This window comes from Triticum urartu, chromosome 2A (genome assembly GCF_056163025.1).
Source record: "Triticum urartu cultivar PI428250 chromosome 2A, HENAU_Tu73, whole genome shotgun sequence".
Classification (NCBI taxonomy): Eukaryota; Viridiplantae; Streptophyta; class Magnoliopsida; order Poales; family Poaceae; genus Triticum; species Triticum urartu.
Genome location: NC_141874.1, coordinates 389,282,514 through 389,307,733, shown reverse-complemented (window position 1 = coordinate 389,307,733; position 25,220 = coordinate 389,282,514). Strand labels below are relative to the sequence as shown.

Below are 25,220 nucleotides of genomic sequence, written 5' to 3'. Positions count from 1 at the left end.
GTTTCAGGACTATCGTTACACTTAACGATATCCTAAGATCCGGAAAACATGATCACCAACAACAGTTTAGCCAGTCTTAGAGGCAAGACTAGGAACCTAATCTTTACCGTTTATCATTCTACATGTGGATATGATTTTTCCACTGAATCACATAATCCAGGATCATGGCAGTTATATCATAGAATATAAACTATTAATTATGAAAATGGAAATATAATAATACAATATCATTGCCTCGAGGGCATATTTCCAACACTCACTGGTTTGGGGTGGGTGGACAAAGCCAGGAGAGCCAATGGCCATCTTGTCCCACCCATGGACGGGGGGCGCAACTCGAAACCACCCCTTCCCAGATCTGGGTAAGGCTGGGGTTGCCATCCTATGTGCTGGTGGCCCCGCCCGGTGCCCTTGTGGTCCGGCATGCCAGAATCGGGGCAGGCGGTGTCCATAGATTTTTTTCATGAGGGTTTCTCCCTCTAGATCCGGTGGTTGGCTTCGTAGCTATATGCAAATCACAGACAATGGCTTGACCCGGAGGGATAATTGTGCAGCGACAGCGGTGACACACTACATGTATCTACGGGGATCACAGAAAAGTGGTGGTGGCAACACATGATTGATATTGATGGTGGTGCTACTCGAGCACCCGATCTCGAGCTCCAGGGTGAAAGCCTAGGTCTAACTAGAGTTGGTTATACCTGAAAGTGGCGATTTTTTAGATAGTTACCTTGTTGAAGGCATTGTTCGGATATGTTTGGACTCGTTCTTGAGGCTAAAAACCTAGATTCTTATCTTGAGTGGTTGGATCCGGTGACGAAGACGCTTGAGTGTTGCTCTCTTCCTGAAGACATTGTTGTTGAACAACCTTATCATTCGTGTGGTGTCATGAGATGGTTGGTGCGGATATAGTCATTGTTGTAGTTTCTCAATCGCAAATATTTTATTTGGAAAAGGGAATATATTAATATCGCGCAGATACCAATTACACCTAGCCTCTGCACGTACAAAATGTCACAATGACATCCAGGATGCACACATCCAAAGAAAAAATAGAAAAGAAAGGAAAAAAACAAAGGTCCCGCCATAGCGATCGACTTCTCTGAGCAGCCACACACAAACTACCACCAAATACAGCACCTGAAGAGCATAAAAAAGTCTTCAAAAGCAATGCCTCCAAGAAGGAAACAGTTTACAAGCACCATCGTTGCCCGATCCAAGATATTAGGTTTTCACCCTGGAGAAGTCCGAGCTCATTGCGAGTCACAACCAATGAAGGCCAGACCTTAGGTTTTCACCCTGAAAGTCACGCCTCAGCACCCGAGGAGCACCACCGAAAATGAATTCCTCCAGTGTTGTCGCCCCCACTTGACATTGCTGCTCCTAAGAGTTAGGGAACACCTGGCTGACTCCATCGCCTCGAAGGCTCCGTCCGTCTAACTAATCCTCCGATCTCATCCACCATGACTTTCTCCACAGTTGTCTACATCATAGAAAAATCGAGAAGCCGACATGTCACATGGTGTTAACAAACAATAGAGCTTTGCACCACATCATCATGGAACCTCGTAGGCTGATATGGCGTGCACGACCGAATTCTATCCGATCCAGATATCTTGGGCAGGGTCTCCGGCAGTAGTTCCGGAACACGTCGATGACCAAATCGAGGGGGACCGATCATGTAGGACGTTGCCATGATGCGAAAAGAGCACGAGGACAACCACCATTATTTTCACGGCAGCAGGTTCCCACGCCGCCCCTGTCTAGCCCGCCGCCGCCTGCCAGCCAACATCCATGGCTTGAAGCATGCCGACCAGAGCCCTAGGTCGGCCGACGAGGCAAACAGTCGGCCGCAGCTTTGGACCGAGCTCCACCAACCCACCCAAATCAGATCGGAGGGATCGACAACCCAAGCCATTGCTGCAAGCCGGGGCACACCACCAGGCGGAGCACCCCACCACGCTAGAGATGGCAATGGGTAGGGTATGGGTAGATACATCCACTTTCTACCCAAACGCATACCCATATAAACATTCGATACCCACCCACTCTGTTGGGGAACGTAGTAGAATTTTAAAATTTTCTACGCATCACCAAGATCAATCTATGGAGTCATCTAGCAACGAGGGAGAGAGGATTGCATCTACATACCCTTGTAGATTGCGCGCGGAAGCGTTCAAGAGAACGAGGTTGATGGAGTCGTACTCGTCGTGATCCAAATCACCGATGACCAAGTGCCGAACGGATAGCACCTCCGCGTTCAACACACGTACGGTTGGGAAGACGTCTCCTCCTTCTTGATCTAGCAAGGGGGAAGGAGAGGTTGATGAAGATCTAGCAGCACGACGGCGTGGTGGTGGATGCAGCAGGATCCCGGCAGGGCTTCGCCAAGCGCAAGCGGGGAGGAGAGGTGTTGCGGAGGGAGAGGGAGGCGCCAAGAGAAAGGGGTGCAGCTGCCCTCCCTTCCCCCTCTTTATATAGGGGCCTTGGGGGGCGCCGGCCCTAGGAGATGGATCTCCAAGGGGCCGGCGGCCAAGGGGTGGCTTCCCCCCCCCCAAGCCAAGTGGGGGGCGCCCCCACCCCTAGGGTTTCCCAACCCTAGGCGTAGGGGAGGCCCAAGGGGGGGGGCGCACCAGCCCACTAGGGGATGGTTCCCCTCCCAACTCAGCCCATGGGGCCCTCCAGGATAGGTGGCCCCACCCGGTGGACCCCCGGGACCCTTCCGGTGGTCCCGGTACAATACCGGCGACCCCCAAAACCTTCCCGATGGCCGAAACTGGACTTCCTATATATAAATCTTTACCTCCGGACCATTCCGGAACTCCTCGTGATGTCCGGGATCTCATCCGGGAATCCAAACAACTTTCGGGTTACTGCATACTAATATCTCTACAACCCTAGCGTCACCGAACCTTAAGTGTGTAGACCCTACGGGTTCGGGAGACATGCAGACATGACCGAGATGCCTCTCCGGTCAATAACCAACAGCGGTATCTGGATACCCATGTTGGCTCCCACATGCTCCACGATGATCTCATCAGATGAACCACGATGTCGAGGATTCAATCAATCCGTATACAATTCCCTTTGTCAATCGGTATGTTACTTGCTCGAGACTCGATCGTTGGTATCCCAATACCTCGTTCAATCTCGTTACCGGCAAGTCACTATACTCGTACCGTAATGCATGATCCCATGATCAACCACTTGGTCACATTGAGCTCATTATGATGATGCATTACCGAGTGGGCCCAGAGATACCTCTCCGTCATACGGAGTGAACAAATCCCAGTCTCGATTCATGCCAACCCAACAGACACTTTCAGAGATACCTGTAGTGTACCTTTATAGTCACCCAGTTACGTTGTGACGTTTGGCACACCCAAAGCACTCCTACGGTATCCGGGAGTTGCACAATCTCATGGTCTAAGGAAATGATACTTGACATTCGGAAAAGCTACAGCAAAAGAACTACACGATCTTTGAGCTATGCTTAGGATTGGGTCTTGTCCATCACATCATTCTCCTAATGATGTGATCCCGTTATCAACGACATCCAATGTCCATAGTCAGGAAACCATGACTATCTTTTGATCAACGAGCTAGTCAACTAGAGGCTCACTAGGGACGTGTTGTGGTCTATGTATTCACACATGTATTACGATTTCCGGATAACACAATTATAGCATGAACAATAGACAATTATCAAGAACAAAGAAATATAATAATAACCATTTTATTATTGCCTCTAGGGCATATTTCCAACACACTCTACTAACCACGGGCATAATTGATACCCATGCCCGTACCCATCAGGTATCCTATACCCAATGGGTATCCAATGGGTACAATGTATACTATTTAAATTTTTAAAAAGTAGAGAAATAAGTCTAAAATACAAGTGATGATGGGCAAGTAGTATAGCACCAAAGCCTCCTCCTCCGGTGGGTGACCTCTTGGAAGGTTCAAGCAAGTATGAGAAACAGTGGTGGAATCCCAATGCAGCGAGAGGCAGTGGTGGGAATCAGGGATCGACGGATCGATATACAGATAGGAATCCAGTGAAGATGAGTTCAGATTTCATCATTTTGGGGAGACACATAGGACGTAGGAGGAGCGACAAGCAAGTGCCTATGGGCCTATGTGTTATGTCCAGTTTGGGGAATACATGATTTAGGGTTGGGCCACAGCGCCCACATGAGTTTGATGTTGACCCCACATGTCATAGGAGTTATTTTCACTTATTGACTTTTTCTAGGTATCCATCGGGTTAGCATGGGCGCAATTTTATACCCATGCCCTACCCATATATTTTGCGGGTATGGATACCCATTACATGTGGGTAAAAATCTCTCAAAATCTTGCCCATGCCCACTGTTTTTGGGTAGGATACCCATGGGCAAAATTTCCATCCCTACACCACGCCAGTGCTCGAGTAATGCCCCCACATCCATATTGGAGCCTTGCCGCCACCAGATCGGAGCCGCACCACCTCCTGTGAGGGAGAGGAGCTGCACCCCCCGCCACCGGCAGCACTGCCTGGGCTTCGCCCGGCAGAGACCCTGAGCGGCGGCGCCGAGGGAGAGGTGCTGGAGGAGAGGGCCGGCGGCCGGCGGACTAGGTCCCCCCCCCGAGCCACCACTATGGAGATGGGGGGTCAGCTGTTAATCGCAGATCTAATCACTTTAATAAAGGGCTCACCCCTCAAAGAGTTTAAAGGTGTGTAGAACTGTAGACCAATCGATGATAGTACAACTGGTGGATACAAATCCACATGCATGCCATGAATTTAAGGGTGGAGTTTCTCTACTTCAGGCCGCCAGCCCCATATGGATCCAGACACACTGGTGTAATCCACCCTCAAGATGAGAAGCACAGGCCTCGGGACATCACCGCTACCCTGCATCCTCGATGCGCCCAACCCCGACCATCACCATCACGACCCTCCTGCCCACAAGCAACGACGCTGCCGACTCTAGGCGACTTCCCCTGCCCCGCTAAATTCCACCCCGAAACAATGGAGGGGCATCACATCGTCTCCAGTAGCAGCTTGGTATCTCCGGCAATCTCTTTTTAATTATTGACATCAAAAGACATTCTTGCCGCCCCCGCGGGCGATCCGGGGGAAAACCTTAGCCGCCGCCCCTCGAGTCTCCTCCTCCTCTCCCCCTCCTCGCCGCCGTCCATAGCGCCGCCGGGCGAAGTCTGGCCGGCTTGGCGGCGGCGGGGCTTCTCCCCATCCTCTCCGTCTTGGCTGGCGCGGGACAGCGGGATCCAGAGGAACGCCGGGCGAACGTGGGGTCCAGCGACGCGGCGGGCGGGTCTCCCATCGGCGTCGTGCGCGGCGCGAAGGTGGCGACCTCTGTGTCGTGAGGTGGTGGCTGCGTTGGCCTGACCGGTGGTCGCGGGTGCCGTCGGATCCAGATCGGATCCATCTGGATCCTTTCTTCGGACTCCGTCGGCCGCCGCGGGGTGGTGATGATCGTCGCTGGCCACGTCGGATTGTTGGATTCGGCGTTTGGAGATCTACAAGGAGTTCTTCTCGATCCTCCTTTCTGGTGGGTTGAGCCCCATGGCTCTTTCATCTTCGCGGGTTTCGGATCGTGGCTTACCGGATCCGGAGTACACGGAGGTTTGGTGGCATAGGATGGGGACCGGAGGAAACTTTGGTCGGCATGTTCGGCCCGGCATCGGCGACGTCACTTGACGCCGTTATCCTTCCTGGAGGCGAAGCCGAGGTCCCCCTTATCCACCCCCGAACCCCTCCCGGACGAAAGTCCAAAATTCAGTCTGGATTGGGCGGCGGCGGCGTCCTGCGCGTCGTATCCTCCATGGAGGCGCCGTCTTGGGAGGAACTGCTATTTGGGGGAGAGATGTGTGGATGGTGGGCTCCGAGTAGCTCCAGCAGTGGCGATGGTGTGGAGGTTGCCAGGTGGTGCGGCGTTGTATCTACCGCGTCATTGACAACGAGTGGTGACGGCATGGTGCAGCTGCATATCGACGACGGATGCGGCTGGATGGACGAGCGCAGGGTGGTCGAGCTGTCTGGCGCCATGGTGGCGTCGACGGCAGGCCTGGCAAGGTCTGTGCGTCAGTACCTGCTCTGGAGATGGATCGGTGGAAGAAGGCAGCGGCAGCCTCGGTGAGTGCGCTGGACCGGCGTGTGACGCAGTCCCGGTATGTGGCTAGGATGGGGCATCCGGCATTAGATGTTAGGATTTGGTGCGATGTCTGTTTGGTATTAGGCTCGGACATTCGGCACCACTGCATCAAGGGGGTAGGAGTAACGACAGATGTTGTTTAGATGGTGGCTTCAGGCTTACTGATATACTAATTTGTAAGATCTTTTGTCTTAATAATTAATAAAGTGGCCGTATGCATCGTCCAGATGCAGAGACCTGAGGTGCATCCTCCTTTTCTAAAAAAAAGACATTCTCGCCATCACCTCGCAGCAATACCAGTACATCTGCATCTCCTCCTCTGTCCCACTGACTCCACCAAAGAACAGTTTGTGTTGACTGATTTCAGTCAGTTGTTCACCATGTCTGGCTATCCAAGGTCCAAGCCCACAGTACTACGACATCAATATAGAACAATTAGCATCAAGCCGGCACTCAAGTAAAATATTATACTTCCCTGTAACCTTCATCTGCTGGCGGAGTGATTAGCAGCGTACCGTACTATGTATTTAGATGCATGAGTCTGAATGATAAGTGTAATTCCCCAGAACTATTTTCCCTTGTGTGTCAGCAAGACTAACCTGCAGGTTGGAGTACTACAACTGAACTTTCCATGCCCTTTTCCTTTTTATATACAGCAGGGATTGAGAAAAGAGTATGTTGGAAGAAGTTTGTTAGTAAGAGATCTTCATCCTCTTGGTATTTTGATTAATCTGTTGATCTTCATCCTCCACGTAATTGTTCCATGGCTCCATATTAATCCTGCACTACAATCTTGCTACTTTAGGCCGAGTTTATCTCACATGATTTGCTTATTATTATTTTCACATGTATTCTGTAGTTTCATTCATAGATATTCATACTATTTGCCATCCCAACTTCCCAAGGATCCATCATCCATGCCTATTGATTCCCACATGCATGATTTGTTTATTATTTTTTGACATGCCTTCTGTAGTTATGTACGTGCATGAATAAACTTTCATATTATTTGCCATCCCAACTCCCAAGTATACATGTTTATTAGTTAGTTTATTGGATTGTTGTCAAATTTTGCTGCCTTTCTCATGTCTTATATCAGAACAAGATGGTTATGGTATAAGGAGGGTTGGAATTCATAATTTAGTATGGGCCATATTGAATAAGGAAAAAGGATCACATTAGATTGTCAAGCAATTATCTGACATTGCATATTGCTTTCCCCATGAGACACCATTGATATATAATTCATGTTTAAAAGCTTCCTTACAGTTGTTCGATCACATGTTACCTAATCATTGTGTCTCAATTTGACCAGGAAATCTTGCAAACTCGCCTACCCATCGAGGATCTTGATGGAGTGGTTATGAACCAAACTACAAAGAGTCCATTCTCTAGGTGTTTCCAGATATTTCCCCCTAATGTTTGTTTTCATTTCAATTTTTTCAAGCCATCCTGAAGGAATGCTTGCATGTTAGTGCTAAATCCGTGTATGGTGGTGAACAATAAATTTATTCAATATTTCAAATGTAAAAATAAATCCAAATCAGATCTTCAATTTCATTTTTAATTCATATTATGTGTGCTTTTCTTTGAAACTGCATATAGAAGCCAGAAAGTCCCGCCGCAACGTGCGGGGCATCATCTAATTTAATAGAAACCTTTGAACAATTTATCTTCATATGCTTGAGCATGATAAGAAGATTCCTACTGAATCTTCATGCTCAACCACTCGATCAGGTGCACGATAACATTCCAAAAGAAGTGAAGAACACTACCAGTCTTCAGACAAATCACTTGTCAAGTACGTGTCATTATGGTCCACCTGTATCCAGGGATATAGTGTGTTTGGTTGGTGTCCACACCATTCACCTAAATTAAAAAAATGTGTCATATGACCAGTATATTATTGGCTTAATTGCTGACCGAAATCTACAAAGTAAATCAAAATACATCATATTTCTCTATACAAATAGAGTAAGTGGCAAAATGCACGATCGTAAAAACCTTGCCAGCAATACAAAGAGATATTCTTCCTTCTTTCAATTCAGAGTATGTCACTTCAGTATCTTACCTCTCGTCAAACAGTTTAATTACCAATCCTCGGCTTAAACACCTGATTAAGTAATTAGCAAAAATACTACTCCCTGCGCTAAAATACTAGATCATTTTTACACTATATTTTGAGACGGAGGGAATAGTAATTAGCACGGGGTTTACTCGTGTTGACCACTGCATGCGTGCATACTAATCAACCATCCTCGTTGTAGTGGGATGCATCACGATAATAATCATTTCGTAACACTAACGACGATGTTAGGTACAAACGGCCGGACAATGCATGGCAACCGTCCAGGGTGATTGGAATGCCATTCTACCGTTCCATGTTCTTTCCAGTCTGCCTCTTCAAGCGAGCCACTCAATGTGAGCCTCTCATCATGGAGATCTGAATCTCATATTTCTGGCCGTCCACGTGTTTGATTGTACCCACTTGCTACCTGTCATCGTCCTCAGCAGTTCTCTATACAGTGTTGTTCAAACCTTTTATGCCGTAGCGGAATATATAACCCATCTTCTATCAAAGAAGTATGCAGCTCTCCTCCTATGTTGAAAGAAAGAATACAAAAGGTTGCCGCTCTTTTTCTTCCTTTAAACCGCAGCCATCAATCCTGTCTGCTTGACCGGTACCTTCTGCTTCAGGTGAGAGTCCACTGGTTCCTTCTCCATTGTTCTTCACCAATGGATTGGTTGCAATACATTTTTGAAATAATCTAAATGAAAATTAAAACAAATATAATATATTGTGTATTTGATTATTATATAGTTGTAAATATATATGAAATATAATATTTCTCATGCATGTTGAGAGAAATATTATTAGTTTGATTGAAGAGGGGCATGTGTGGTGATTTGTGATGTATGCATGTTGGGAGGGAATATAATAGCATTTTTCATGCATGTTAAGAGAAATAATTAGTGAGGTAATGCGTTGGATATGTGCATGTCGAGAGAATTGGATAGTGGGGATCAATTATTTAGGTACATAAGATAAGATGCATCAACAAATTTGACATCGAGCAACTCATAAATAGCTTAATAAAGATCCGATCGAGTGTTCAGTGGGGTAGTTAAAGGGGACAATTAGAACATATGTGTGAGTTGAGTTCAAATTTGAACTATTTTATTTCAAAACTTAGTTGGATTATAACATTTACATTTAAACTAGTGTTGAATATTTCACACACTGAAGATTTGATATGCTATTATTTTGAGTGCTACGGATTCTGAAAAGAGCTTTGCTAAACTTATGTAAAGTTACCTACAAAAATTACGTACTGGATGACCTGGTCTTATTTGATTGGATGCTAGTGAGGACGGACACCACCCTTAGAAATTCAAGGGGGCATTTAGTTAATTTTGGAAGCTTACGTTACATTTCTCTCGAGACAGGCTCGGGTCCTGCTTTATAGATAAAGCAACAAACATAGTACACGGCCGAATGATACAAAGTAGAGAGGTAGCCCTCTAACACAACAGATGCTGGGATAACAGGAGCGCGACTACACTACCAAAAAAGAAAATAGGGAAGTCAAAGTACAACGCCACACTACGTCCTAGCACACCTAGTCCGCATGACAACGCCCTCAAGAAGGAGAACGGCGTCGAGCGTCGTCACTGCCGAGTCCGAAGTGGACATGGGTCTTCACCCGGAGCCTTGATACGGAGAGGAGAACCACAACGACGTCTTCAAGCGGCGCCCACGGGGCGTCGGCGCCATCGATGCCAAAGCGCGGAGCTTTCACGATGACACCAGACCACGCATGGTGAGTCCCCCCCCCCCCCGATCCGGAACTGGTTGACGGCTATGCCAATGACATGAAATGCGCCTGAGCCACCAGCCACTACCCCCTCGCCGCTCATATCACCGAAAGGGTAAAGCACCACCACTGCCACCTGACCACCTCACAACACGCCAACCACGGCAGGAAGAATAAAAGGCCTTCCTTCCACTCCTAGCCCGACATCAGTCTCTGGATCTGGGCCCACACCCCCACAGTAGGAGGTATCGACACCTGCATCCCTAGCTACTCGCAGTGGACCATGGGGACACGATCTTGACACTGTCGACAACCGTCGTGTAGCCCGCACAGGCTAAGCCCTTAGTCATGCCTTGGTTAGCTAGCACGACTCTAATCTATGGCCATCAGTGCCGATCCATAGGACGAGATGGCTTTGTCAGGACCACCACCACTGCCCACCGCACGCGCGAAGAGACCGCTCACTGCTACATCCCGGGCCGAGCCTAGCCTCACATACCCGAGGAAACAACCCCGATCTGGCCTGCCCGAGCACAAACCCTAGGTGGAAAATGCCACCACCATGAGCGCAACCACTCCAGCCCCACATGCCGCCGACACCAACCCGGGATAAGGGAGACCGCCACGTCGCCACCCAGCGCCGCCAGCCGGACCACAGCCACCGCGTAGCCGTCACAACACCAGCCCGCACCACCGTCCCTACCCGTCTCAGCCCACAAGCAGACCAATCACAAGAGGGGTCCACCACAGCCATCAGATGTTGCTGCCGCCCGAGCAGGTGCATAGCAACACCATGTCATGGTCACCACCGCCAAGGACACAACACAACAACCACTGGCCCGCTCCGCCTGCCGGCCAGATCCGGCCGCCGTAGCTCAGGCGAGCCCCATCCGCCATGAAGCCCCCATGCCGCAGCTGCACCCATGCAAGACGTCCATGCTGGTGAGCCGCCGCGCCGCAGCACCCTCCGCCAGTACTGCGCCTAGGCCTGAGAGGGCTGGCCCATGCCGCACCATCATGCGCGGGAAAGAAGACGCCTCGCCGCGGCAGGTCCCATCGCCTCACGGGGGTGGCGTGGGAGGGGATAAGGTTCAGGAGCAGGAGGGATAGGTTACGTTAAATTTTCGTACATTATTCGTGGATATAGCATTTTTGCTCTAAAAACTTAGGCACGGACGTTTTAATGGTCCGCATTGGAGATGCCCCTGCTGAGGAGCAACAGTAGAGAGATGGTAGGAGTAGTACGGAAACCATGTTGGTGGTAAATTTGATCAACTGATAATGGCAGGTGGCAAGTTTCAATCTTTCAAACTTTCTCTCTCTCACATTGTCGGAGAGGAGAGAGAGAAGACAAGCTAGTACTGGAATGGGGGGTACAGGCAGGAGAAGTGCAGCGCTGGACGCAGAGGCATCTGCACGCACGACATCGACGACGCGTGGCTAAATTTTGTGTTTTGACCCTTTTGACAAACAATTTCAGGATCTGACCCTGGTTTGAATTTTTTTTTCAGGATTTGACCCTTTTTCTTACCGCCAGAGCCTCTGGCGGTAGGGTTACACAGCCTACCGCCAGTGCCCCTGGCGGTAGGGTACTTATCCATGTCAGCATGCGAAAACGGCCGCCGTCCCCCTCTGTCGCACCGTACCGCCAGGGGACCTGGCGGTAGCCTGTCTAACCCTACCGCCAGAGCCCCTCGCTGTAGGGTCCGGGCAGTTATTTGCCCCGAAACCCCCGCGCCCCTGCCCATCTACCCACCCCTCCCCCTCCCCCCCCCCCCCCCCCGCCGACAGTTCCTCATTTTCTCCCCCAAGTCGCCCCTCTCTCCCTCTCTCATCTCCTCCACTCCCCCCCTCGGATCTTCACCGATTCTTCACCATTTTTGCGAATCGAGATGGCCCCAAAGAGAGAAAAGTAAGCTCCTCCAATCCCTCCAATTACTTTTTTCAAACTTGCTTCCGATTTGACGCATTATTTGCTTGAAATCCCTCATATTTTTGAACTTAGATTGGATTTTTTTTCACCTAAGATTGATTGTAGTTGTAGTTCTTAGTTCTTTAGTAACTAGTGGTATTGTATATGAACTCTAATCAATAGTTCATATGTTAGTGTGAAGATGAACCCTAGTTCATAATTTTTTTGTTAAAAAAATTATGATGTAATGTTGATATGAGGATGAACCCTAGTTTGATGATGCATGTTGATATGATGATATGATCTAGTGTGAAGATGAACCCTAGTTTGATGATGCATGTTGATATGATGATATGAAGATGTTATTTGGAAAAAAATTATTTAAAAATATGATGATATGATGTATGTTGGAGGTTTTTTTATATGATGCATGTCGATATGATTTGATCCATCATGTGTAGTAGTTGTTGTTGGAGGAATATGCTTAAAATTTTATTTTGATATGATGCATGTTGATATGATTTGAGTTCATTTTTTGTTTATGTATGCTTTATGCTTATGGTGGTTTTGTTTATGAAATTTTATTAAGGCGGCCACCTCTTGCGGACAACATCGGCACACGGTACTCCATGCTGGACTGGGCATTCGACAAGGGTCATCGTGCCCGGTTCATAGAGAACGGAGAGGTAAGTGATATGAATGAAATTTTGATGAAAGTTTTCGGATTGATGAAAATAATTTCCTAACTTTTGGCATTCACTTTTTGACAGATGCTCCAGCCACTGCGCATGAGGGGTCACGAGGTTCATGGGCATATGGACTACGACGAGCGCTACGCGCGGTTCTTCAAGAGAGCCCGTCTGTTGGGTTTTGTGTTGAAGTTAAAGCGTCAGCCGCCGACGCTTGTCCACGCAGCTCTGACGGCGTTGATTGACCGGTGGCGACCGGAGACCCATTCTTTCCATCTGCCATGCGGGGAGATGACGGTGACCCTCGAGGATTGGTCGATGATTACTGCCATGCCGATCGAGGGTCATGCACTCACCGGGCAAGTGGAGAGGACCAACTGGCAGCAGAGGGTTGCATCCCTCATCGGCGACTGCCCCGCTGTCAAGGATAACCGTACATCCGGTGTGCCGTTGACCTGGCTCTCGGAGCACCGGCAGAAATGCCACGAAGGCGCCGACGAGATGACCGTGGAGTGGTACGTGAGGGCCTACCTGTGGCATCTTCTCACGGAGGTCGTGTTTCCAGACAGCTCCGGGAACTCTGCCAATTGGTCATATCTCTTCTTCCTAGCAGACTGGGAGGCAGGGTATAGTTGGGGGACCGCATCTCTCGCCTACCTATACCGTTCGGTAAGAGAGGATCTAATTGCCTATCTACCTACGAAAGTGTGTCCATGACATTTTCTTATATCTGATCCTCATTTGATGTTTTGCAGCTTGACGACGCAACGCAGAGGACGGGAGACAATTCCAATATGGGTGGATTTTTCTGGGCCTTCTCCATTTGGATGTGGGAGCGGCTGCCGGTGGGGCGTCCGGAGAAGTTGCCAAGACGCCCGTGGGATGCCTATAGCGAAGACAATGACGAGACTCGACACCCCACCGTAGCTTACAGTTGGGACGTTGTCAAACTCTACACGGGCCTAAACAAGACTTCGTACAAGAGCCACACCAACGAGTTGGACGCTTTGACGCATACACAGGTATATGAACTCACTCAACACCTTTCTCTTTGATTCCACTTTTGACCGAGAGTGGTAACTTACCAATGTATATGTAACAGGTAAACTGGTGGCCGTATCATGACCTAAAGTGGGGCTTTGATCTGAACGTGATGTGCGATGCGGACCATGGTCTCTGGCGGTGCATCGTGCCCATGATCTGTGTGTACGCCGTCGAGTGGCACTTGCCACACCGCGTGGCCACGCAGTTTGGGATTTATGAGCATACCCCACCGGGCCAGCCCACCGATATCGGCGGCCACGCGCTCCACCTGTGAGCGCTTTGTTCTCCGTGCCCATGATTTCATTACGCTTATCATGTTTCTTGTTGTTTATGATGATCTCATTGCGCTTATGATGATTCTTGTTGCTTATGCCTTGCAAGATGAGCCGGCAGAAGAATCAGTCGATCACAGACTGGGGAGAGGAGCATAAAACTCATGTGACAGAGTGGAATCAACGGAGATTCCGTAAAGACGTGGAGAGGAAAGTTACTGACTGGGATGCTTACCTGACCCAACACATGAGGTGGTACGATGATGGCCAGAAGCACCGTCTTCGTCTCAGGCCTCGGTGGACGGCAGAAGACATCGTGGAGCTGGAGAGGGATGACCCCGAGGAAGAGGCCTACCAGACCGGCATCAGAGACATGCACAGTGGATTTAGGGAGTTTGCACCCTTCATCAACAGAGTGGTAAGTTTGAACCGACGGTTGTATTTAAAATAGTTTATTCGTCATCGTGACTGACTTATGATGTTGCAGTCTAGTGAGCTGAATAGATGCATCTTTGAAGCCTCAGATGCACTAGGTGATCTCCCCGGGAGCGTAGAATCTGAGAACAAAGTGAGGGGGACGATGAAGGTACAATTTCAGCCTCCTCGGAACAGATGAATCTTGTTCACTTGCAATCAGTCGATCTGATACTTATTATGCCCTTGTTTCATTGTGAGTGCAGAAGTTCGTGAAGCGTTGTCGCAAGCTAGTAGGGCTGCTTGGGTGTGCTGGAGCTGGGTCAGTTGAAGCTTATCAGCCTGTAGCCACACAGGGTCTCATCGGCTCATCTAGGCATGCTCCCTCGTCGTCTAGGTTGGTTGGGAAGGAGGAGGAGGAGGCCACAGATGAAGAAGGGGAGGAGGAGGAGGAGGCCACACATGAAGAAGGGGAGGAGGAGGAGAGCAACGGGGAGGAGGAGTACGATGAAGATTATGGACCTCCACCAACTCAAACATCTCAAGCATCTCAGCTGGCGAAGAGGAATCCGAAGAAGAAGGATTTGCTGAGTCCGGAACCTTCCCAGAGACTGGTTTCTCGCCGGCCCAAGAAGAAGACCGAAGAGACTCGTTCAAAGAGTAACGAGGACCGTACCTCCAAGAGGGGAAGGAGCAACTGATTATACTCTTCGATACTTGGCTCTTTTAGTTTGGTTGAACTTCGTTTGGTTGAACTTGTCTAGTGGTTGTGAAACTATGTGGAACTATGTGTTTGCTATTTGTGGATCTATGTGTTTGAAATGTTCTATGTACTTCAAGTTATCTTAATATGGATCTATGTGATGCTCAAGTTTAATTGTTTAAAATCTATGATATTGTTGTCATATTTGTGAAACTTGCTGTGATATTGCTGTCATATTTGAATTTGAGAACAAGCAACCAAATGAACTTGAAAAAACAAAACAGAGGAGCCTACCGCCAGGCACCCTGGCAGTAGGGTTAGACAACCTACCGCCAGCCTCTGCGGCGGTAGGGTGAACCTACCGCCAGGGCCCTTTCATATTTAGTTACCGAAACTATATACGACAAAACACAAGACCCTACCGCCAGGGGGGCTGGCGGTAGGGTGAACCTACCGCCAGGGCCATTACATCTTTCGTTACAGAATGTCTGCACGACAAAACCCTGCCACACCTTACCGCCAGAGCCTCTGGCGGTAGGGTTACACAGCCTACGGCCAGGGCCCCTGGCGGTAAGGTACTTATCCACATCAGCACGCGGTGACGGCCGCCGTCCCCTCTGTCAAAACCTACCGCCAGGGGCACTGGCGGTAGGCTGTGTAACCCTACCGCCAGAGGCTCTAGCGGTAGCAAAAGGGTCAAATTCCGAAAAAAATTCAAACCAGGGTCAGATCCTGAAATTGTTTGTCAAAAGGGTCAAAACACGAAATTTGGCCACGACGTGCAGGCCTTTGCGAGTCCAATCAGAGTAGGCTACTTTTTTTGAAACTGCTAAGATTCCATTGCAGAAGAAGAAGCCTGAAGGCTGAAACTGCTCGGTTTATTAAAGGAAAACCGGGCGAAAACCTGTACAAAAGGACACACCACACCTAGCAAAACTAGGTCTAAGCACTACATGGCATACATAAGCGCCAAACACAAGTATGCTGAACAGCTTCGTCGACACCGGAGAGAGAAGACATATCCGAAAGAGGAGCAAACATGTGCCGCTTCGGTAGTAAGAGGACAGTCAACAAGACTTGTCTGGTGTTGTCTGCATATCAAGAGTGCTCCAATGTCCAAAACACCACTGGCCAATAGCCAAACCATGACGGACACGCCACCGCAGACCCTGTCCTATCATCACCCCACCACCGCCATCTCCGGACTGGACACCACACGCCAAACAATGTGCTCTCATCAAGAGGTCAAATCTCCATAGCGATGCTTCCAACAAATAAACGGCGTCAATGACGCCGCCATCGCCGATCCAATAAGACAGATCTAGGTTTTCACCCGGAGACCAAACTCGAGGATGAGAGAGGTGCAAGATCTCCTCGGTGAGGCCTTCAACAAGGAAACAACACCCATGGGCGCTTTCATCACCGGCAAAGAGAAGGACTTTCGTCCGGAGAAATTGCATACCTACATCGGGGAAAGTGCCCCTGACGCACCCACAAGTAGATCTGAAGCTGCCCCTCCTCACGTCCAGACCGGAGCACGCGAAGCACCAACGTCTGCACCACGCGCTGCGGTCCGCACCACCACTCGCACCAGCCATGGGCCAGGGAGGGCCCAGATCTGGCCGGCCCCGCCAGCAGCCGCTGCCGCACACCCACCAGATGCACGACAGAGGAGCGTCGCCTCCAACCTCCACCACAACGCGCAGCAACCCGCGCGTCCTCCTCCTGCCCGGGCGGGCTCGGATCTGGCCGGCCCGAAGAAACCACCACCGCGACCTTGCCTTGGACCTTGGCGCATCACCATCTCGAGCAAGGTCGCCGCACCAAGCCCCCATGGGCGCTCCACGCGTCGACGGCCTGCATCCCTGCCACCACGTCGGTCTTGGCAGAAGCCAGCCCGAGATCTGGCCGCCATCGACGAACGAGGCTTGACCCCTGGAATCTGTCGCGGAAGCAGGAAGAATGCCTCGCCGCCGCCGTCCCCAAAGCCGGCCGGGCTTCGCCGGCGAGCCCCTCAGGCGGCGGCGAGGGGAGGGACGGGAGAGGGAGGGAGGCGGCGGCGGATTTAGGGTTTCCCCCCGAGCCGCCAGAGGAGGGCGACGCGGGGGTGACTTAAGAAAAGTGTGCCTTCTGTTGCAATGTTCAGAGTAGGCTACTAGTTAGAGTATATATGGTGTAGGGCATCATTTTGCAGTGTATATCTGTATTAGGGGCGAACAGGTTGACAGTACAACCTGACACAAAGGCAAGTACATGCTACAAATGTCAATATGAAGCCGACCGTTCCCCCACATGTGGGCCTTCGCAATTCTGACAGTATGAACGCAGATACCATGCTACTCGCCATTGCGACACTGCGACAGTGTATAACATAATTTCTTTTTACCAGCAAGCACGCACCAATATGCTCCCTGGCATCTATTTCTACAAGTGATAGGGGGCTAACAAAAGACATGACTTCCGGGGTTGGATGGCGATGAGGGCGACTCGGCGGGCGACAGGGCGGACGCCCGTGCACGCGACCGCGACGGCGCCGTCCGCCGCCGGTGATCGCCGGCGCGTCGGCGGGCGGTTTTGGGCTCTCGCCGACTCCGACAAGGACGACGCGGATGACGATGGGGATGCATCCCCGGCGGAGTCGCCGCCCTCACTGACACCTTCGGATTTCATTTGTGAATTTTTCAATTCAGGTTATAACGAAGATGAAGTGGCAATGATGATCGATCGTGTTCTACCATCGGACGATCCGGCGCGAATCGATCTTCACGCGGGCGAGAAGAAAGAGATGATCTGACGCGTTGTTCATTGGAGGACGGCGACGTCGGTGCTTAGACCTTGGAAGGGTCCCCTACCTAAGGTGAGTCTTCCAAATCTTACGCTATTCGATATGATTAGGCCAGAGTCGTGGATTACTGTTAAGAAGAGGAAGCATGCGAGGCGAATCGACGTTCATCAGGCACCAGCGGCGCCCGTGATGGCCGTGCCGGCGACCGGGATCTCGGAGATGAGATCGCTGCGTTTGAAACGCCTGCTGGGCTGTGCTGGGACGGCTCGGAGGGAGCCGGGTCCGCGAGGATATGGGCCAGGGTCAGATGGGTATGAGGCCCATGCTGTACCGGACCATAATCCTGCCCGGATCACTATCCCATGCACGTACGCAGGTGATCAATCTTCTATCAGTCGTGCGCTGTCTCCTGCTGGTCCTAGGGTTCATAGGCGCGGGACTCGTGGTTTCCCGGTGTGTGGTGCTCGTCGGGCAAGGAGGATCCGGCCTCTCCTGGACATGGCAGGCCACGGGGCTGCGCCGCCACCAGCCAAGAAGATTGCCTCATCCGCTCCAGCAGGACGGGGCGGGGCGGCTCCGCCGCCGGCGGCGGGTGCCGAGCGTGGAGCCCTGGCGCCGCTTGGCCAGAGGCCGCCGGCGGGCGGGGGTGTTCCTCTGGGTAACCCGGGCCGTGGCAATGGCCACTTGGGCGTGCGGCCGCCGGGGTAAGTGCCCATGCAAAGTGCGGCTGGAAGGGGCGGGCTGAGGCCTCCGGCGCCGGGTACGGCGCCCGTCGCTCAGCCGACCGCGGGTCGTGGTGGGCCTCGGCCTCAAGCACCGGGCGTGGACGGTGTACCTGCTGCTGGCTGGGGTGGTGCTGCCCTTGGGGTCGTGCCGACGCCTACGGGCGATCAGGCTCGTGTCGCACCTCCACCTCACTTCGTCGCGAGGCCGACTCAGAACCGGTCGGGACCGTCACAGACGAGGCAGAATTCAAACACTAGAGAGTCCCATGTTCCGCCCCGAGGCTAGTGGGGGGACGATGGGTATGATGATTATGGAGATGGACAACATCGTGTTTCCTCTTCCACGGGAGGAGGTCGTGGTTATGCCTGGCAGAGTGACGGGTCTACTGAGAGACCGTTTCTCGGCCCTCCGGGTGGATTTGTCGAGGGAGCCTCAGGTCCGGGCCACCGCCAGAGAGGTGGCTACCGTGGACATCGTGGTGGTCGGGGTGGTGGCCGTGCGAGGTATCGCCGACAGCCTCCGCCTCCGGCAGTTGTTGACCATGCGGCATCAGCAGTGGAGACCGATCATGCTTCCATGGATCTCCATACCCAGGCGATGGAGGTGGTGACGGCCTTGACCAATGTTGAGTTTCCTGCGACTGGGACTGTGGCTGAGGCTACCGACAGGTCTGATGCTGAGAGGGCGTCCAAGTGGGCGCGTAAGAAGGAAAGGATGCTTTGCTACCGTTGTGGTGAGAAGGGCCACTTCATTGCTGAGTGCGTGGCGGAGCTGTGTGAGTGATGTGGCAAGCCAGCATATGCCTCGGGGGATTGCCCGTTATTGCGTGACCAGGCTCCGTCTCTGACAATGTATGGAGTTTATTGTGCTGAGCTAATGTTCTTTGAGTCCCCGGCCGCGAGAGAGATTCTGGAGGAGACACTGAGCTTGACCACCGGGGTTGTGAAAGCTACCCAGGGTGAGGTAACTGAGGCTCAGATTGTGCGGAGGCTTCAGGAGCTGGCACCGGGGGACTTCCAATGGGAGCTGGTTGCTCTCGAGGCCAATGTTTTTAAGGTTGATTTCCCCACTGTGGATGATTTGCAGAGACTGCTGAGCTTTGGCTTGTGTAGAGTTCCTGGCACTAAGTGCATTCTGGAGTTTCACGAGTGGAAGAAGGTGGAGCCTAAGGGAAAGCCGCTTACGCATGTCTGGTTGAGGTTTTTGGGGGCTCCATCTAAGCCTTTGCAGGATGTTCGAGTTGTGGCCAGTATGGGTATTATGGTTGGGAAGACGGAGAAAGTGGATATGGCTTTTACCCGTGCTCATGGAGTGGCCCGGATTTTAGTGAGCGTTCTGGATATTGAGTTCGTGCCTGATGTGGTCAACTTGACTTATAGGGGAGATGTGTTTCTGCTCGAGATCGAGTTTGAGGACACGGATCTGTTTGCTGAGGCGATTAATGGGCATGATGTTGATATGCACGAGGGTGACGACAGTGTGGGAGCCAAGGGGGCACCGACTGATGAGTCGACACGAGAGGGGTCTAACGGTTCTCGCCCTGATGCTCAGTTGCCCGGGGATGGGACCGGGGTTGAGCCGACACCCTCACCATCGATGCCTATGACTTCGTTGTGTTTTGGGTCCTTTGAGCCAGCCTCTGCCCCTACCAGACTTTGGAGTGACTGGGTAGATTCTGATGATGTGTTTGAACATAGGCTCCCTTTGTTGGAGTTCGAGGGTGCTGGCGGATCCTTGGCTGGACGCTTGGTGAGGGCATCGTCGGCGAGGACTTTGGATGGAGTTGGGGAGGTGGAGCTGGTGGTTGCTTCTATTTCCCTTACTTCACATGTGGTCAAGGCTCCGGAGATGATGACTGCGTCCGAGGTGGGGCTTGGGGGAGGGGGTTCGGGGCAGGTGGCCTCGACTTCTCTCCTCCCTATCCCGATGCCGGCGACGCCGGTCACGATGGGGTTGGCTGGTGCTGGGAGAGGGGGCCCGAGGCAGGCGGCCTCGGCTCTTTCTCCTCCGATCGTGGCGACGGCGCCCGCGCTTCCAGTGGCGCTGGGGGAGGGGGTTTGGGGCAGGTGGCCCTGGCTCCTCCTTCCTCTTCGACGGTCAGGAGGACCGCGTCTCCTATGACGACGGCGTTCCACTCTGCTGCGAGGGGTGGGGCGGGAGGAGGGCTCGGGCAGGTGGCCCCCGCCATCCTCTCTCCCGACATGCCCGTGGCCCTGGGCCTCGGTGTGGGGCACTTGTCCGAGGGGCATGGGAGCCCGCAGCCGCCTCCTCCGGTAACCTTGGTTGACCCTTTGCGGGATTCAGCGCGAGGCTTTACTAGGGAGGAGGTCGTTGCTTTTGGCGGGATTCCTGACCCGGTCTCGGCGGGGAGATGGATGAGTGCTCGCATTCAGGAGCTTCCGGAGGTTGATGACATGCAGCAGAGGTGCGCTATGAGGGAGGCCAAGCTTCATGATGCTGAGATCTCTACTGGTATGTCCGTCAACATATCTAATTCTTTATTGCATTTTTCTAATGAGGAAATTATAACTAATGCAAACCAATTAGGAGTTTCACTAGGGGCTACTGATAGTGAGATTTCCAATTCGGTGAATGATTTGTTAGATTTGGAGGCGGAGCGTGCCTTAGAGACTATTCGTAATCTCGCAGCGATAAAACCCATGAATGATGATGAGATTGATGCATTAGGGGTCAGAGTGCTCGATAATCTATGTGCGGATCTAGCACCCTCCAATAATGAGTCTGAGGACGATGATGTGCCCATAGATATGCAGTTGTTAGTACTACTGAGCCCGGTTATGAGGACCGGGAGACAGAACCTAGTAAACCAAAACGCAAGTGGAAACGGAAGATTTATCCCGATTCTGCAGTTCGTAGGAGCGCTAGGATTCAGAGTACTAAAAAATTTCATGATGAGTTATGAAAGGAATCTTTTGGAATAGCAGAGGTCTGAAAGACTTGGCTAAAAGAAGGTTTCTTGCTGAGGCATCTCTGGAGCATCATTTAGATTTTATTGCTCTATCGGAAACTAGTAGAGATAACTTTGCGCCCCAGTTTCTTTCCTCTCTTGCGGGTGCTGTTGATTTCGATTGGCATTGCCTCCCTCCACAAGGAAGATCAGGTGGTATCTTGCTGGTGTGAGATGCGATTCGCTTGAAGTCCGAAGTGTAGTGATGGGCGACTTCGTGGTTAAGTTTCGAGTTAGGTCTAAAGTTGATGGTTTCAACTGGGCTTTGGTGGCGGTTTATGGTGCCGCACAGCCCGAGCTTAAACCGGAGTTTCTGGCGGACCTTGTTCGAATATGTGGGTCCGAGCAGCTTCCAATTTTAGTTGGGGGTGATTTGAATATCATTAGAAGGAGAGAGGAGAAGAATAATGATAACTTTGATGGCAGGTGGTCGTTTATGTTCAATACCATTATTGAAAGCTTGGATCTGAGGGAGATAGAGCTTTCTGGTAGAAAGTTTACCTGGGCTAATGCTATGCCAAACCCGACATACGAAAAGCTTGATCGAGTTCTCGCGAGCATGGAGTGGGAACAAAAGTTCCCTCTTGTTACGGTTCAAGCTCTCTCGCGGGGCATATCCGATCACACACCCTTGTTCATAGAGTCAGGGGAGCCGAACCACGTGGGAAACAAAAACACCTTTTCATTCGAGATGGCCTGGTTCGAACGCGAAGGGTTCTTGGACCTGATTGCCAGGGAATGGGCTAAGGGTGCAGGAGGTAGGACTGCAGTCGAGCGTTGACAGAATAAGATTAGGAATTTGAGAAGTTTCTTACGGGGTTGGGCTAAGCACCTTAGTGGGGTGTATAAGATTGAAAAGGACAGGCTCCTTTCTCTTATACAGAACCTAGACATAAAGGCTGAATCCACGATTTTGCTGCCAGCTGAGCTTCAGGTTAAAACTGAGGCAGATAAGAGGTTGAAAGAACTTCTCCGCGAAGAAGAATTGAAGTGGGCATTGCGGGCTAAGGTCCGCAAAGTGGTCCAAGGGGACGCGAATACTCAATTCTTTCACTTGATTGCTAATGGTAAGCACAGAAAGAAGAGAATCTTTCAACTTGAACAAGACGAGGGCATTATTTTAGGACATGATAACCTAAAAACCTATATAACCGAGTATTATAGGCAGTTATTTGGACCTCTGAAGGATAATTGTGTGTCCCTCGATGAGTCCAGGACTGAGGATGTGCCTCAACTATCGGCTGCTGATAATGATATTCTGGTAGCCCCATTCTCAGAGAAGGAGGTGTTTGATGCTATTGCACAAATGAAAAACAATAAGGCTCCCGGACCGGATGGATTCCCGGTCGAGTTCTACAAAAAGTGCTGGCACATTATTAAGGGGGATTTGCTACCTATGTTTCATGATCTGTTCTCTGGACAACTTCACTTATTTCACTTGAATTTTGGAACTATCACACTGCTTCCTAAGAAAACGGATGATGTGAGAATTGAGCAGCTCAGGCCGATCTGCCTTCTCAATGTTAGTTTCAAAATCTTCACCAAGGTCGGGACTAATAGGCTCACACAGATTGCGCATTCTGTGGTGCAACAATCCCAAACTGCTTTCATGCCGGACAGAAACATCCTTGAAGGGGTGGTCGTCCTTCATGAAACGCTCCATGAAATCCATTCCAAAAAATTAGATGGAGTAATTTTTAAGGTGGATTTCGAGAAAGCGTACGATAAGGTCAAATGGCCATTCCTCCAACAGGCATTGCGTATGAAAGGTTTTGATGAAGCCTGGCGCCGCCAGGTTGAATCATTTACGCAAAAAGGGAGTGTGGGAATTAAAGTGAATGACGATATTGGTCATTACTTCCAGACACATAAAGGCCTAAGACAAGAAGATCCGATGTCCCCTATCCTGTTTAACATTGTGGTTGATATGTTAGCAATTTTGATAGACAGCGCTAAGGAGAATGGTCAAGTAGGTGGCTTGGTACCTCATCTTGTTGATGGAGGTGTATCCATCCTTCAGTACGCTGATGATACAATCATCTTTATGGAGCATGACTTGGCCAAGGCGAGAAATATGAAGTTGGTGTTATGCCTTTTCGAACAATTGACCGGGTTAAAGATTAACTTTCATAAGAGCAAGTTGTTCTGCTTTGGTAGAGCCAAAGACGAACAGGAGGCTTATAGGCAATTGTTTGGGTGCGAGTTGGGGGATTTACCTTTCTCTTACCTAGGTATTCCAATCCACCATCGTAGGCTGACAAACAGAGAATGGAATTGTATCAAAGACCGATTTGAGAAGAAACTGAGTTGCTGGAAGGGTAAGCTCATGTCATACGGAGGCCGATTAATTCTGATAAATTCGGTGCTCACGAGTATGCCTATGTTTCTCTTATCATTCTTTGAAGTCCCAGTTGGTGTTAGGAAAAGACTGGACTTTTATCGATCGCGTTTCTTTTGGCAGGGTGATGAACTAAAAAGAAAATACCGGCTTGCTAAATGGGATATCATCTGTAAACCGAAAGACCAAGGGGGTCTTGGTATTGAGAATCTTGAGGTTAAGAACAGATGTCTTCTTAGTAAGTGGCTGTGGAAGCTCTCTTCTGAGACTGATGCCACATGGGCGCAAATCCTTCGCAGCAAGTACCTACAGACAAAAACCTTGTCCCAGGTCACAGTCAGGCCGACCGACTTGCCTTTCTGGAAAGGACTGATGAAAGTCAAACAATCCTTGTTTAATAGGACAAAGTTTGTTATTGGCAACGGCGCTAGTACACGCTTCTGGGAGGATACTTGGCTCGGCGAGACACCCTTGGCCATTCAATATCTGTCTTTATATCGTATTGTTCAACGACGTGAGGTGTTCGTTGCAACGGTATTTCAATCTATCCCCCTTAATATTCAGTTCAGACGGTCGCTAGCGGGCAATCGTTGGGAAGAATGGCTCCGTCTAGTTAGGAAACTGATGGAGGTTCAGCTTTCTCAACAACCCGATGAATTACGCTGGAAACTGACTAGGTCTGGAGTATTCACAGTTAAATCAATGTATAATGATGTTATTAATTCGAACTTCATTCCTACCTCCAAGCATGTTTGGGCTGTCAAAGTTCCATTGAAAATAAAAGTGTTTATGTGGTTTGTCCATAAACAAGTTATTTTAACCAAGGACAAATTGATAAAGCGTAATTGGACAGGACCGACTAGGTATAGTTTCTGTGATCGGGATGAGACGATCAAACACCTCTTTCTTGATTGCCCGTTGGCCAAAGTCCTTTGGCGGACGGTCCATATTGCTTTTAATATTACTCCACCGAATTCTGTCAACACGTTATTTGGGACATGGCTTAATGTGATTGAGCCTGACTTAGCGAGACATATTTGTGTTGGAGTTTGCGCTTTGCTGTGGACTATCTGGAATTGCATAAATGATTTGGTTTTTAACAGAATATCACGTATTCACTTTTTGCAGGTTATTTTTCGAGCCACGGCAGTGATCCGTTCGTGGTCGCTACTCACTCCGATGGAGGCCAGAGAGCATTTGGTTACTGGATCTATCCGCTGGGAGACGGTAACTCGAAATATCTTTAACCGGTTTGGATGACGGTCATATAATATGATAGACAATTAGTTTACCTATCTATTTTTAGCCAGCCGGTTGTAGCGTCTTTTCTTGGCTAGTTTGTGTTTCTAGCCCGTTTTGGCTCTGTGTGAGCTTTCTTTTCAGTTTTTACAGTTGG

At 50.3% G+C, this 25,220-nt stretch overlaps 3 protein-coding genes across 3 annotated transcripts; all 3 read left to right on the top strand.

Annotated features, from left to right (window-relative positions):
* Positions 1 to 11,865: 11,865 nt before the first annotated feature.
* LOC147985221 (serine/threonine-protein phosphatase 7 long form homolog) lies at positions 11,866 to 13,892 on the top strand. Its single transcript, XM_087541470.1, has 5 exons — positions 11,866 to 11,885; positions 12,475 to 12,571; positions 12,656 to 13,243; positions 13,330 to 13,596; positions 13,677 to 13,892. The coding sequence occupies exons 1-5, from the start codon at positions 11,866 to 11,868 to the stop codon at positions 13,890 to 13,892; spliced, it is 1,188 nt and encodes a 395-aa protein (XP_087397596.1).
* LOC147985220 (uncharacterized) lies at positions 13,369 to 15,005 on the top strand. Its single transcript, XM_087539856.1, has 5 exons — positions 13,369 to 13,596; positions 13,677 to 13,892; positions 14,000 to 14,308; positions 14,378 to 14,476; positions 14,571 to 15,005. Exons 3-5 carry the CDS (start codon positions 14,000 to 14,002, stop codon positions 15,003 to 15,005), a joined length of 843 nt encoding a protein of 280 aa, XP_087395982.1. The 5' UTR covers positions 13,369 to 13,596; positions 13,677 to 13,892.
* A 5,630-nt stretch (positions 15,006 to 20,635) lies between these two features.
* On the top strand, positions 20,636 to 24,977 carry LOC147985219 (uncharacterized). The gene is made up of 4 exons (XM_087541469.1): positions 20,636 to 21,294; positions 21,631 to 22,119; positions 22,351 to 24,501; positions 24,953 to 24,977. Exons 1-4 carry the CDS (start codon positions 20,636 to 20,638, stop codon positions 24,975 to 24,977), a joined length of 3,324 nt encoding a protein of 1,107 aa, XP_087397595.1.
* The last annotated feature ends 243 nt before the right edge of the window (positions 24,978 to 25,220 follow it).

Coding starts and splice junctions, on each gene's coding strand:
- LOC147985219 (XM_087541469.1), top strand. CDS start 20,636: ATGACGACGGCGTTCCACTCTGCTGCGAGGGGTGGGGCGGGAGGAGGG. Junction 21,295..21,630: donor GTGCCCATAGATATGCAGTT/GTTAGTACTACT, acceptor TCCCTCCACAAG/GAAGATCAGGTGGTATCTTG. Junction 24,502..24,952: donor TTACGCTGGAAACTGACTAG/GTCTGGAGTATT, acceptor CACTTTTTGCAG/GTTATTTTTCGAGCCACGGC.
- LOC147985221 (XM_087541470.1), top strand. CDS start 11,866: ATGGCCCCAAAGAGAGAAAA. Junction 12,572..12,655: donor GGTTCATAGAGAACGGAGAG/GTAAGTGATATG, acceptor ACTTTTTGACAG/ATGCTCCAGCCACTGCGCAT. Junction 13,244..13,329: donor TCGCCTACCTATACCGTTCG/GTAAGAGAGGAT, acceptor GATGTTTTGCAG/CTTGACGACGCAACGCAGAG.
- LOC147985220 (XM_087539856.1), top strand. CDS start 14,000: ATGAGCCGGCAGAAGAATCAGTCGATCACAGACTGGGGAGAGGAGCAT. Junction 14,309..14,377: donor CACCCTTCATCAACAGAGTG/GTAAGTTTGAAC, acceptor ATGATGTTGCAG/TCTAGTGAGCTGAATAGATG. Junction 14,477..14,570: donor AAGTGAGGGGGACGATGAAG/GTACAATTTCAG, acceptor TTGTGAGTGCAG/AAGTTCGTGAAGCGTTGTCG.